This window comes from Mobula birostris, chromosome 10 (assembly GCF_030028105.1).
Source record: "Mobula birostris isolate sMobBir1 chromosome 10, sMobBir1.hap1, whole genome shotgun sequence".
Taxonomy (NCBI): domain Eukaryota; kingdom Metazoa; phylum Chordata; class Chondrichthyes; order Myliobatiformes; family Myliobatidae; genus Mobula; species Mobula birostris.
This window is the reverse complement of record NC_092379.1, coordinates 3148040-3161880: the sequence shown is the minus strand read 5'-3', so window position 1 is coordinate 3161880 and position 13841 is coordinate 3148040. Positions and strand designations below refer to the sequence as shown.

General features: G+C 44.6%; 1 protein-coding gene across 1 annotated transcript in view; it reads left to right on the top strand.

Moving 5' to 3' along the window:
• The first annotated feature begins 3221 nt into the window (after window positions 1-3221).
• timm50 (translocase of inner mitochondrial membrane 50 homolog (S. cerevisiae)) overlaps window positions 3222-13841 on the top strand; it is a 160178-nt gene continuing 149558 nt past the window's right edge. The window contains exon 1 of the mRNA XM_072271144.1: window positions 3222-3632. Coding sequence (XP_072127245.1) covers window positions 3248-3632 — 385 coding nt within the window. The 5' untranslated portion in view covers window positions 3222-3247. The remainder of the gene's footprint in view (window positions 3633-13841) is intronic.

The following is a 13841-nucleotide window of genomic DNA, read 5'->3' as shown; positions in this document are numbered from 1 at the left end:
GAAGCCAACAAGCTTGACCACTGTTGCACCACCATCAGGAACTTTACTGCGCCACCCCGTGCCTACGCTAGCTGGTCCAATCACCTGGCTGTACTTCTACTCCTGGCGTACAGGCAGAGAACCGCAGCACTGGTGCTCGTGGGAGGCAGAGGGGCACTTGTAGAATTGCTTTGAGTCGGCAGACTGGACAACATTCAAGGATTCATCTTCAAATCTGAATCAATATGCCGTTGTTGTCATCAAGACCCGTGTGGATAATATGTTCGTTTAAGAACATACTGGACAAGCCTAGAAATCCAGGTATGACCTATGGAAGACTATTTTAAGGGAAAAAGAATAATTCTGGTTGAAGTTAGCAACAGAATCGGATGTACGTCAGCTCTGGCAGGGTTTGCAGACCATTACTTCCTACAAGGTGAAATCTAACATCATGAATAGCTATGATGCTTCATTCTCAGATTCTCAACGCCTTTATGCATTCATTGAGTAGCCCACTACTCTACTCCCTACACCCACGACTGTGACTGAGCACAGCTTGAACGCCATCTATAAATTTCCCAATGACACAATTGCTGTTTGCAGTATTTCATATGGTGACAGGGAGGCGTACAGGAGCAAGGTAGATCAGCTGGTCCTATCAGCTGTCTCTTGCAAAAATGCCATCCCCTTCTCACAATTCCTCCGTCTCCACCGCATCTGCTCTCAGGATGAGGCTTTTCATTCCAGGATGAGGGAGATGTCCTTTTTTAAAGAAAGAGGCTTCCCTTCCTCCACCATCACTCTGCTCTCAAACGCATCTCCCCCATTTCATGCACATCTGCCCTCACTCCATCCTCCCGCCACCCCACTAGGAATAGGGTTCCCCTTGTCCTCACCTACCACCCCACCAGCCTCCGGGTCTAACATGTTATTCTCCGTAACTTCCGCCACCTCCAACGGGATCCCACCACTAATCACATCTTCCCCTCCCCCCATCTCTCTGCTTTCCGCAGGGATTGCTCCCTACGCGACTCCCTTGTTCATTCGTCGCCCCCATCTCTCCCCACTGATCTCCCTCCTGGCACTTACCCTTGTAAGCGGAACAAGTGCTACACATGCCCTTACACTTCCTCCCTCACCACCATTCAGGGCCCTAGACAGTCCTTCCAGGTGAGACGACACTTCACCTGTGAGTCGGCTGGGGTGATATACTGCGTCCGGTGCTCCCGATGTGGCCTTCTATATATTGGCGAGACCCAATGCAGACTGGGAGACCGCTTTGCTGAACACCTACGCTCTGTCCGCCAGAGAAAGCAGGATCTCCCAGTGGCCACACATTTTAATTCCACATCCCATTCCCATTCTGATATGTCTATCCACGGCCTCCTCTACTGTAAAGATGAAACCACACTCAGGTTGGAGGAACAACACCTTATATTCCGTCTGAGTAGCCTCCAACCTAATGGCATGAACATTGACTTCTCTAACTTCCACTAATGCCCCACCTCTCCCTCGTACCCCATCTGTTATTTATTTATATACACACATTCTTTTTCTTTCTCTCCTTTTTCTCCCTCTGTCCCTCTGACTATACCCCTTGCCCATCCTCTGGGTTTTTCCCCTCCCCCTTTTCTTTCTCCCTGGGCCTCCTGTCCCATGATCCTCTCATATCCCTTTTGCCAATCACCTGTCCAGCTCTTGGCTCCATCCCTCCCCCTCCTGTCTTCTCCTATCATTTCGGATCTCCCCCTCCCCCTCCCACTTTCAAATCTCTTACTAGCTCTTCCTTCAGTTACTCCTGACGAAGGGTCTCGGCCCGAAACGTCGACTGTACCTCTTCCTAGAGATGCTGCCTGGCCTGCTGCGTTCACCAGCAACTTTTATGTGTGTCAGCTGGTTGAGTGCTGTCACAACAACCTTGCATTCTGTGTCAATAAGACCAAAGAATTGATTGTGGACTTCAAGAAAGGGAAGCTGAGGGAACACACACTAGTCCTCGTCAAGGGATCAGGCGTGGAAACGGTGAGCAGTTTCAAGTTCCTGGTGTCAACACTTCTGAAAATCTATTGATGCAATTACAAAGAAGGCAGGACAACGGCTGTACTTCACTAGGAGTTTAAGGAAATTTGGTACGTCATCTAAGACTGTAGTAAGTTTCTGCAGATGTTATGGGGAGAATGCACAAACTTATTACAGTGGTGAGAATTTGTCGTAATAATAGTAGGCATCCGTTAGTCTCGTGAGACCATGGATTTGCACCTTGGAAGGTTTCCAGGGCGCAGGCCTGGGCAAGGTTGTATGGGAGACCGGCAGTTGCCCATGCTGCAAGTCTCCCCTCTCCATGACACCAATGTTGTCCAAGGGAAGGGCATTAGGACCCATACAGCTTGGCACCGGTGTTGTTGCAGAGCAATGTGTGGTTAAGTACCTTGCTCAAGGACACAACACGCTGCCTCAGCTGAGGCTTGAACTAGCGACCTTCAGATCACTAGACTGATGCCTTAACCACTTGACCACGTGCCAGCAAGAATTTATTATAATTTGTAGTTATTATGTACTGTACTGTACAGCTACAGCAAAGTAACAAATTTCACAAGACATGCCACTGATACAAGAGTTGATTTTGATTCTGACAATTCCACAGCAAGATTTGAATACCTTCCTTTCCCCATGTCCAGATTCAGATTCTCTGGAATGTGTGGCAACACTTGCACATCCTCGTTAATGGAAGTGACACATTTCACTGTTTCAAGATTCTTTGATTATCAAATAATGCATCAATCATACAACATTGAGCTTTGCCTGCTCATAGGCAGCCACTGAGCAAGACACCCACGAGAACCTAATTAATGAAAAAAATAAAATGTAATAAATGTATAAATCAATGTATAATTAATAAATCTAAATCTGAAAGGTATTCTGCTTAATTTCCCCAAGAGTTCATGTTGTTCAGCAGTACGATGTCATTGTAATTCAAAGTTGTTTCCATTTTTAGTTTTTGAATTCATGAATTTGAGGCACGATGTTTTGAATCGAGCTTCGCTTTTGGGTTTCGCCTGCCGTTTGTCCCTCTTTCCTCCCTGTCCCGACCTTTAGCAGGGTCATGTCGCGATCAACCCAACTTGTTGTCTCGCAATCTTGTTCCTATTTCCACTTCGATTGGAAGCGGATCTCAGCGACAGTTAGTATCCCGGCTATGCATTGGCGGAGACGGTTGTCAATCAGAGCGGAGGGTAGTGGCGATGAAGTGGGCGGGACCACTTTGCCCATGATGGCGGCGTCACTCCGCGGCATGTGTAGCCGGTCGTTGAGGAATGTCGGCGGGGACATTCTGCGGAATCGGCCCGGGACCGGCCGCAAGAGAACCGCGCTGCAAAGTTATCAGGTAAAGGCCCACACGTCGCTGACGTGCCGGCAGCTGTCGGGGGAGAAAGGTCCAAGAACCGGCGGTCTGGCTCAGGCCATCTTACAGGAGAAACTGCAGCAGCAGCGGGCCAGGGAGGAGGCGAGCAGCGGCGACCCGGGAGCCGGCGGCAGCGAACAGGAGCAGAAACAGAAGCAGAAGCAGAACACGGCCTACGCTAAGAAAATGGTACTGAGGCTGGCTGGGCTGCTGGGCGCGGGGAGCGCCCTCGGAGTGGTCTATGTTTTCGGTGAGTGGGCGGCGGATCGGAATCGGTGTCCGGTTTAATATCACCGGCCTCGACCCTTTCTCAGAGTCGGGTTTAATATCACCGGCTGTGTCCTCCTGTCAGAATCAGACCGGTTTAATATCACCGGCTGTGTCCTCCTGTCAGAATCAGACCGGTTTAATATCACCGGCCGTGTCCCCCTGTCAGAATCAGACCGGTTTAGTATCACCGGCCGTGTCCCCCTGTCAGAATCAGAGCCTGGTTTAATATCACCGGCCGTGTCCCTCTTTCAGAATCAGAGTCTGGTTTAATATTATCGGTGTTTTCATACCTGGATGTGATGCAACACTCTCCAGTACACATCTAGAAGTTTTAGATGTCATTGCGAATTTCCGCAGACTCCTTATATTCATCTTGAGTTCTCCATATCCCTACCATCCATGTACCTATCCAAACTTCTCTTAAATCAAGTTGACATGCACTTGTGCTGGCAGCTCATTCCACACTCTCACCACTCTGAGTGAAGAAGTTTCCCTTAAACTTTTTACCTTTCACCCTTCAATCTGGAGCAATGCACAAGGAACTCAATGAGTCAGGCAGCATCTGTGGACTGAAATGGTTGAGACCCTTCACCTGACCTTTCATTCACTCAGTCTGGTATGTTGACTATCCATTTCCCTCCACAGATACTGCCTGATGCACTGATTTTCTTCAGCATCTTGCCAGAAGCTGCTAATATTTCCCACATTGGTGGCCGATGGCAGGGGTTCTGTTCTCGCCTGGCTTTCATGAAGGTATGGTCTGAGATATTGGCCACTTGATAAACATGTGGATAGAGTACCTTCCTAATCTTTAACTTTCGCTCCTTCTGTAGTTCTGCCGAGATCGACCCTTACACATGAAATAGCCCTGAAGAAGGGTCTCAGCCCGAAATGTTGACTGTTTATCATCTCCCTACATGCTGCCTGATTTGTTGAATTCCTTCAGCGTTTTGTGTGCATTGGACAAAAGTTTTCCATCACACCATTATAAAGTGTACTCATCCTTACGGTGAAGTGAGAACTTCTTCCCGCAACTCTCCCTTCCTAATTAACATGATACTGGTCAAACTCAATTTGCTTCCATATAATAGCCTAATTTAATGCTTGAATTACTTGTTGTGTTACTCTAAATTTCACTGACAATCTGTTGGAGGAAAACAAGATGTCGAACAGAAGCTGCAGTTCCTTCAGCAGATGGATTGTTGTTTCTAGATTTCAAAATTTCTTGTATTTCCTTAACTAGTAAGTCACTTATCAACTAGCAACAGTGACCTTGCTGTAGAACTGCTGAACTGCATTTGTTTTCTTTACAAAATTATTTAGCTTCTAAGTGACAACTTGACACCACACACTCCAGCCCACCCATCAAATAAAAAGGGTAATGATAGTAGAGCGATTACAAACTGTATCATCACTAGATTCCCATCCAAGTCACATTAACTCTGAAATGTATGCCTGTGCTTCCCTTCATGGCGATAATGTCTCTGTGGTATGGCTGACAGCAGGTGAGTTACCTGAAGTGACCACAGCTGGGCCTATTTCCTTTTGTGAAGATGCTCCTAATTGTGGCATCTTGGAAGCCCCTGGTATGCCCTCTTCTTCCCAGGTGTGGGAAGTAAGGTTGTGGATTGTGATGGAAGCTCCTCATTACCTCATTAGGGAATTAGGGATTTGAACAGGGGTATTATCTTCTCCTTGACACCAATATTTGGTCTAGGTAGCCTCCAACCTGATGGCATGAACATCAGTTTCTCTTAATTTCCAGTAATTTTTCCACCTCCCCTTCCCTTTTCTTCAACTCCCCACCCTGGAATTTTAGTTCTTTGCACTTACCTATCACCTCCCCTTGTGTCCCCTCCTTCTTTCCTTTCTCCCAAGGGCTGCTCTCCTTTCCTTTCATATCCCTTCTTCTCCATCCCTTTTCCTTTCCCATCCACCTGGTTTCACGTATCGACTTAGCTGGCTTCCTTCCACTCCCCACAACATTTTATTCTGACATCTTCCCCCTTCCTTCTTAGTCCTGAAGAAGGGTCTCGGACCAAAATGTCAACTATTTATTCATTTCCATAGATGCTGCCTGACCTGCTAAGATTCCCCCAGCATTTTGTGTGTGTTGTTCTGGATATCCAGCATCTGACGAATCTCTCACGTTTTTGATACCTTTTGAATAGGGTTATGTCCTTCTTATATGGCGTGAATTGATCTGCTGTGGGGTGGAATCAAGGACAAAGTTTTGGTTGAAGAGGTCTTCAAAGTGTGTCTTTCTGTGGGGGATGAGTTCATTGCATTCTTTGTTTTAAGCAGAATTGACTCAGGTGTTTAGTCCATAAATAGTTTTTACATTACTGAAAAACTTGTTCATGTCATTGACTGTAAGTGAGATTCTGAGCCTTGATCACACCATCCACTATCTGTAGTTAATTCGTGGGTTCTTTTCTGGATCGTTGCTTTAAAACATCTGTAGAGCTGCTTTTCTTCTGATTGTGTAGTTTCTATCCATGATTGCATTACATTTACAGTGCTCTGGTTTCCTCCCATATTCCAAACGACATACAGGTTGGGGTTTGTAAGTTGTGGACGTGCTATGTTACCGCCAGAAGCATGGCGACCCTTGCGGGCTGTCCCTAGCATATCCTCAGACTGTGTTGGTCGTTGACACAAACACTGTATGTTTCGATGTACATGTGACAAAGTTAATCTTTAACCAGTTGCTTAGTTGTTTGGTCCTCTTCTTCAAACTAGTCTTGTTTCTTGTTGCAGAAGGCTTGTTTTCCAACAGGCGGTAATAATGGCCGTAACAGCGTATGCTTTCAGGGCAGCCTGTATGCTGTGACTCCTTTAGGCCTGCAGTGTGTAGGTTGTCTCAGAGGAGCTGTCTTTGTGGGGTTCTTGAGAGTGCTGACATGTTTCAATTGCCACTCATTTTTTTGGACAATGTTGATTGCATTAAGAGTAAAGATTAGTCCTTCAAGGAAAAGAGTACTTAATGATCAAAACTTGCACAGAACAGATGGCCTGCAGGGCTGCAGTGATCCGTAACCTCTGATGTGCTCTTGAGACCTGAGCTACCTTCAGCAGGCAGACAAAAGCAGAAAAACACCACCAGTGCAATCTCTTCAAAGCAAGCCTCTGTATCCTTTCCCAGCCCAATATCCCCAACACTGAAAACCTGGTTATGCTCGGTCAGCTACTTTTGCCTTACCGTATCACTATACTCACCACTGCGGGTCTGGTTCCACTTAGTCAGTTATGTTCCTCTTACCCATGTCAATATCCCCAACACTGAGGGTCTGGTTACACTCGGTCAGCTACATTCAGCTCACCATGTCAATATCCCCAACACTGAGGGTCTGGTTACACTTGGTCAGCTACATTCACCTCACCATGTCAATATCCCCAACACTGAGGGTCTGGTTACACTCGGTCAGCTACATTCACCTCACCATGTCAATATCCCCAACACTGAGGGTCTGGTTACACTCGGTCAGCTACATTCACCTCACCATGTCAATATCCCCAACACTGAGGGTCTGGTTACACTCGATCAGCTACATTCACCTCACCATGTCAATATCCCCAACACTGAGGGTCTGGTAACACTCGGTCAGCTTCGTTCCCCTTAATGGGTCAGTTGTGTGAATGACACTAAATGCTTTAAACAGACACTCTCTTCTGAGTTCTATCATTGGAAAAGATGGAGAGAGGAATAGTATGGAAATATACTCAAAAACTTGCTTGAAGTTGTATGGCACTCCCTCTGATCCCTGGCTCATGACCAGTCAAAGTGGAGAAGGCACATTTCTGATGGTGTAGGAACCATAAGACCATCCCTTATTTATTTATTTTATATATTTTTTTTATCCCCCCCCCCCCCCTTTTTCTCTCTCTTTTTTCTCTCTCCGTCCCTCTCACTATAACTTGTTGCCTGCTCTCCACCCTCCGGGCTCCCCTCCCCCCTTCTCTTTCTCCCCAGGTTTCCCGTCCCATGATCCTCTCCCTTCTCCAGCTCTTAGATCTACCCCTCCCTCCTGTCTTCTCCTATCATTTTGGGTCTCCCCCTCCCCCTCACACTTTTAAATTTCTTACTATCTCTTCTTTCAGTTAGTCCTGACGAAGGGTCTCAGCCTGAAACGTCGACTGTACCTCTTCCTAGAGATGCTGCCTGGCCTGCTGTGTTCACTAGCATCGTTTGTGTGTGTTACATTTATACAACCCTGAGATTCATTTTGTTGTGGGGCATGTGCAGCACATCAATAAAATAGTAACTGTAACAGGATCAATGAAAGATCAACCAGAGTGCAGAAGACAACAAACTGTGCAAATACAAATATAAATAAGTAGCAATAAATAACAATAACATGAGATAAAGAGTCCTTGAAAGTAAGATAATTGGTGTGGGAACATTTCAAGTAAAGTTGAGTGTAGTTATCCCCTTTGAAGAGCCTTATGGTTGAGGGGCAATAACTGTTCCTGAACCCCATGGTGTGGGTTCTGAGGAAAATAAGCATTCCTATATCCCTCCTGTCAAGCCTCATAAACATTTTGTGTTTTAAAAGGAATGTCTTTCATTCTTTAGAGAGTACTGGCTAGTGTGTTTATTCTGTCTTGATAGGATAAGCCACAACAAAGAAATCAATCTGGTGAACCTTCTTTCCATAAGTATGGTTAGCAAGTACGTATATAATGTGGCATCGGCATCGTCACATTGGCCCATGTAACTTTCTATTGTAATCCGGCAACTAAATCCCCAACACGACCCAATTTACATCGGTGGTGCGCAAGTGGAACAAGTCAAAAGCTTTAAATTCCTTGGGGTCAATATCACAAATGACCTGACTTGGTCCAACCAAGCAGAGTCCACTGCCAAGAAGGCCCACCAGCACCTTTACTTCCTGAGAAAACTGAAAAAATTTGGTCTGTCCCCTAAAACCCTCACTATTTTTTATAGATGCACCGTAGAAAGCATTCCTCTAGGGAGCATCACAACCTGGTATGGAAGTTGTCCTGTCCAAGACCCGAAGAAGCTGCAGAAGATCGTGAACACGGTGCAGCACATCACACAAACCAATCTTCCATCCTTGGACTCACTTTACACCGCACGCTGTCAGAGCAGTGCTGCCAGGATAATCAAGGACATGACCCACCTAGCCAACACACTTTTTGTCCCTCTTCCCTCCGGGAGAAGGCTCAGGAGCTTGAAGACTCGTACGGCCAGATTTGGGAACAGCTTCTTTCCAACTGTGATAAGACTGCTGAACGGATCCTGACCCGGATCTGGGCCGTACCCTCCAAATATCCGGACCTGCCTCTCGTTTTTTTTGCACTACCTTACTTTCCATTTTTCTATTTTCTATTTATGATTTATAATTTAAATTTTGAATATTTACTATCGATTTGTAATTCAGGGAGAGCGGGAAGCGCAGAATCAAATATCGCTGTGATGATTGTACGTTCTAGTATCAATTGTTTGGTGACAATAAAGTATAAAGTAAATCATGCCTAATTGCCTGCATTATCTTGCAGTGATTCTTATATAAAGATACTCAGATCCCTATCAACACCAACAAATTGCAGTCTTGTACCTTATAATAAAAAGAGTCTTTTTTATTGATTCTGCATTATATTCCATCTGCCATATGCTTGCTCTTTCACTTTACCTATAAGTTTCTCCCTGAAGCCTCTTTGCATCCTCCTCACAACCTGCGAAGGCATTTATCTCTGATCATTAGCAGATTTGAAGACATTGCACTTGATTTCATCACACAAATCATTGATGTGAGTTGTAAACCGCTGTGGCAGCTTGCTCGTCATACCCTCTGAAAGTGGGCTTTTTATTCTCAATCCTCAATCAATGGTGGTTGTCTGTCATGTCTGATGATGACGAGGAACCTGTGCAGGAGAGTTTTTAAAGTGGAAAAGCTGTTGCACTGGGCATCCACTCTCAACCCCTGGAGTCTGGGTCCGGTGGTATGAACAAGTATCACAAGCATAGGCTTCTATGGTTGCAGTGGATGACCACGATGTCTTCCATGCCTCGTCGTGCCCTTTGCTCTCCACAGAATGTTGCAGTACCACTTTCCAAGCTGTTGAATCTCACTGTAGATCTCATCAGCCCAGTCCCCCTGAGCTGACTTTGCAGGCTGGGACAGGCATGTCCCTATCTCACTGGGGTATGAGGCCATCGGCTACCCTCACCCGGTTTAGCCCACTGTTGAAGTGGTGTACTGGAGTCTGGTTGCTGTCGCATGCAGACAGCTGCTTGGAGCCACAGGTGATCCAGTGGGGACCAAAGGTGAGTGAGCTACCCTGGAATGGACATGACAAGCCCCTTCACAGGCACCCCCATCCTCAATCTACAGCAGTATGTTCGGCTGATGTGGTAGAGTAGTGGTCAGTGCAATTGCTTTACAGCAATTGTCCCTGGAATATTGTGCACCGGTGTGGTCACCATAAGGAAGGATAGACTTGCAGTTAGAGGGAGTGCAGGTAAGGTTCACCAGTCTAATTTCATAGGTCAGGTTTGTCATATGAGGAACAGTTAAGAGTTATGAATTCTACTATCAGTGGGTTCAGAGGAATGAGAGCTGATCTCATTGAAAAGTACAACATTTTGAAGGTGCACAATTGATGTTCCATTGGGTGACATCTTAAACCAAGAATTAAATAAATAAAATCCAGGTTTCAATGATCAGGTCCAGTGCTTTCAGGAGTATTGATAATTCATTGATATTCTTCATTTTTTCCTGGTCTGGCATATTTGTGACTTCACACTCATCATTAAAGTTAGAAGTTGACAGGGGACAGTTATGGGTAGACAGTGAAAGCCAGCGACGTCGGTATGCCAACTTTGAATAGGAAACAGGTAGGGTGGTTTGAGCAGTCACGTCGTCTGGAATCGGAATTGCATTGGAGTCCAGACTGGGCGGCGGGTTCTCTGACAGATTGTATTTGAACTAGTCAAACTTTTACAATGTTCTAGTAGCTTTAGTCATTTTTCTACCTTAGACCCCCAATATAGAGACTTTTCAGTTCAGTTTCTCACATGAGGATTGGTTATGGGGTGTTTCAGTTTGTGAGATAAGTACTTAGGTAGTTTAGTCTTTTTGTTTCTTTTTAAGGAAAACTGAAAAAAAGGCTGGTGAATGTGGAGAACTTGGTTTAATCGGAATAAAAGAGGAAAAATGCTCAGGCTGACCAGTTCAGTATACTTAATGGTCCTGACTTTCTAACTCAGAGGGTGTCAGCAATGTGATTATCTGGAGTTTGCTGACTGCCAGAGGTGGGTTGCAAGCTAAAAGTATAGCTAAACAAGCCCTGAAGAACTGGCTAAAGTGTTGATTCCTTTTGCTTCAAAACTGTCTTGTTCCAGTGAAAGACAGAGCTTAAAAGATCCTGCCTGATCTGTTAAGTGCTTTGGCCTTTTCTATTTTTTTAATATAAATATTTACGATATCTAAAAGTGAGGTCCTGACATGGGCTAGGGTAAGTTCCTGTTTGCCCACAATTTTTATCACAAGATACAGTGTTGATACCAGCCTTTAAATCCAGTCAGGTAAAGATGCATTGAAATCTAAGGAAATTACTGTGCCTGTGGTTGCCTTGAGACTGTCTTCAGTCCAAACATTGCCTTTTTTTTCAGACTCTTTCCCTCTCCCTGTTCTGTTCTAGTCATTTTTGCAATTTGTAATCGGGACTGGATGACCCATTGCTGGTTCCATTCAGCATCTTTGTGTCCAGTTTCTCCCATTCTTTCCACCAGAGGGTAGTTACAGATGAGCTTACTCTGTAATTAGAACATTTCATAGTTGATCTAAGCTTAACCTCACCCCTGCATTCCTGTTCATCCTTGGCGACCTTCCACTTACTGCATTAGAACTCATGTTCTCAGTGTTATTTTTATTTCCACGGTTTCTCTTCTTTTGCATATTGGTTGTCATTCTTTGTCTGTTTATGTATAGATTTTTCATAAATTCTATTGTTTTTTTTCCTATAAATGCCTATAAAAATATATCTCAAGGTACTCTAGTATATGGTAACATATACTTTGATATTAAATTTACTTTGAACTTTGAACTAGAACTCTGACTCAACAATATTCAAAGTTTCTGCTCCCATTATACTTTGAGGGAGCGAGTTCCATAGACCCTTGAGGAAAAATTAATCACCTTGTTTCTTAACTGAGCAGTCCTATAATTTTAAATTCTAACTTACCGGGGATGTAAAGAGAACATGAGCAGAATCATATAAAAGATAATACACATTAAGCAAATCACATATGTAGGCTGTAGTAACACACGCAGACTGCTGGAGGAACTCAGTAGATCAGGCATTGTCTGTTTCATTTCCAAAGATGCTGCCTGACCTACTGAATTCCTCCAAGATTTTGTGTGTGTTGCTCTGGATTTCCAGCATCTGAAGACTTCCTTGAGTCTATAGAAAAGATAAGTTTGTTTGTACTCCTGTTTCTGCCACAGGAGGGCCCCACGGAGGAACCAAGATAATGCAGAAAAAGTTCTGGGGATTGTGATCCTTTCTGCTGTTTTTTCATGTGGCCAAGTTACTAATAGCATCTACACCTGCCAGTGTTTCAGAATCTCAGATTGAACTGCTGAAGCTGTCCTCTAGGTGTTTGAGTATACAAAGTGTACATTCTCCAACAATAAATCTATTTAATGATTAGTGCTTTTAACAGGCTGGTGGCTTTTAGATGGGCAACCCACTTGTCTGCTTCTATCAATCTAAATTTAATCTGATCTTCCTCTCAGCTCCCTTGGGGATGCTACCAGGAAGGCCATTGAACCATATCATGTCCAATTAATTTGATTTATGACAAAATTAATAGCTTGATGTTTTATTTGCTCAGCCTGGACTCAGGATGAAGCTGGAAGCACTTGAAGTCATAGAACATAAAACAGTAGGGCTGAGTAAAGGCCCTTTGGCCTACCATGTTGTGCCATCCTTTTAACCTGCTGTAAAATCAATCTAATCCTGTTGTTGCTCTTTGCGCCTTGTGGCGCAGTTGGTGGCAACTTTGCCATTTCTCTAGTTTCTTTTTTGGTCTTTTTTTTATGGAGTCAAATTGCTAGCTCAGCACTCAACCCAACACGGATGGTAAGTATGCAGGGAGCTTGCTGGATTCGAACCTAGGACCACTCACATTGAAGTCCTGTGCGGATGTCACAACACCATCAGATGGCTTTCCCTCCTTTGTAGCCCTCCATTTTTCTATCATCCATGTGCCTACCTGAGAGTTTTTTTTTAAATGCTCCTAATGTACCAGCCTCTACCACCACCTCTGGCAGGGTGTTCAACTCTCTGTTAAGAACTTTTCTCTGACATCCCTCTTTACTTTCCTCTAATCAGCTTAACGTTGTTTCCCCTTATATTAATATTTCCACCCTGGGGAAAAAGTCTGGCTATCCATTTGATCATAGTCATCGCTATCAAATCACTACTCATCCTGCTTCAGTCCAAAGAGAGAAGGCCTACCCTTAAGTAAATTATCACATAATTTTGACTGATTGATGTACTAGTGAGAGGCAATAAGATTCAGAATGACAAGGGAAGATTGTTATTACAGACAATAACAAGCTATTGGTAAGCCTACAGAACAGGCATGTAACATGCCAATTACTTTCAGTATTATTGAATATGTAGTAGTACAATCACTCGAGTGGAGTATGATGTTCTTCAAAGGGGTTGTCTGTTGTTGAGTCCTCAGATGGCTGTAGAGGATCATCATGTATTTAACTTGCCTGGTGAATCCTGGCATGTTTCCTCTAAGGGTATAGGTAGTTCTGAAGGACTGGAACAGGAAGTGCTTGCTGTGGATTTCTGGTATACTGCTTTTCTGGGTATCTGCTTTTCAGAGGTAAGATAGAAGAGAACAGCTGAGGGAATACACATTATTTACAAGAGAAAATCTGTAGATGCTGGAAATCCTACTGGGGAGGGAGATGATGGGTGAAACTGGGAGAGAGGTGAGGTAAGAGTTGGGAAGTTGATAAGTGAAAGTGATAAAGAACTGGAGAAGGGGAAACTGGTAGGGGAGAACAGAAGGCCATGGAAGAAAGGGAACAGGGAAGAGCACCAGAGGGAGGTGATGGGCAGGCAAGGAAATAAGGTGAGAGAGGGAAATGAGAATGGGGAATGGTGCAGGGGGGCAATTATCGGAAGTTTGAGCTCTCAA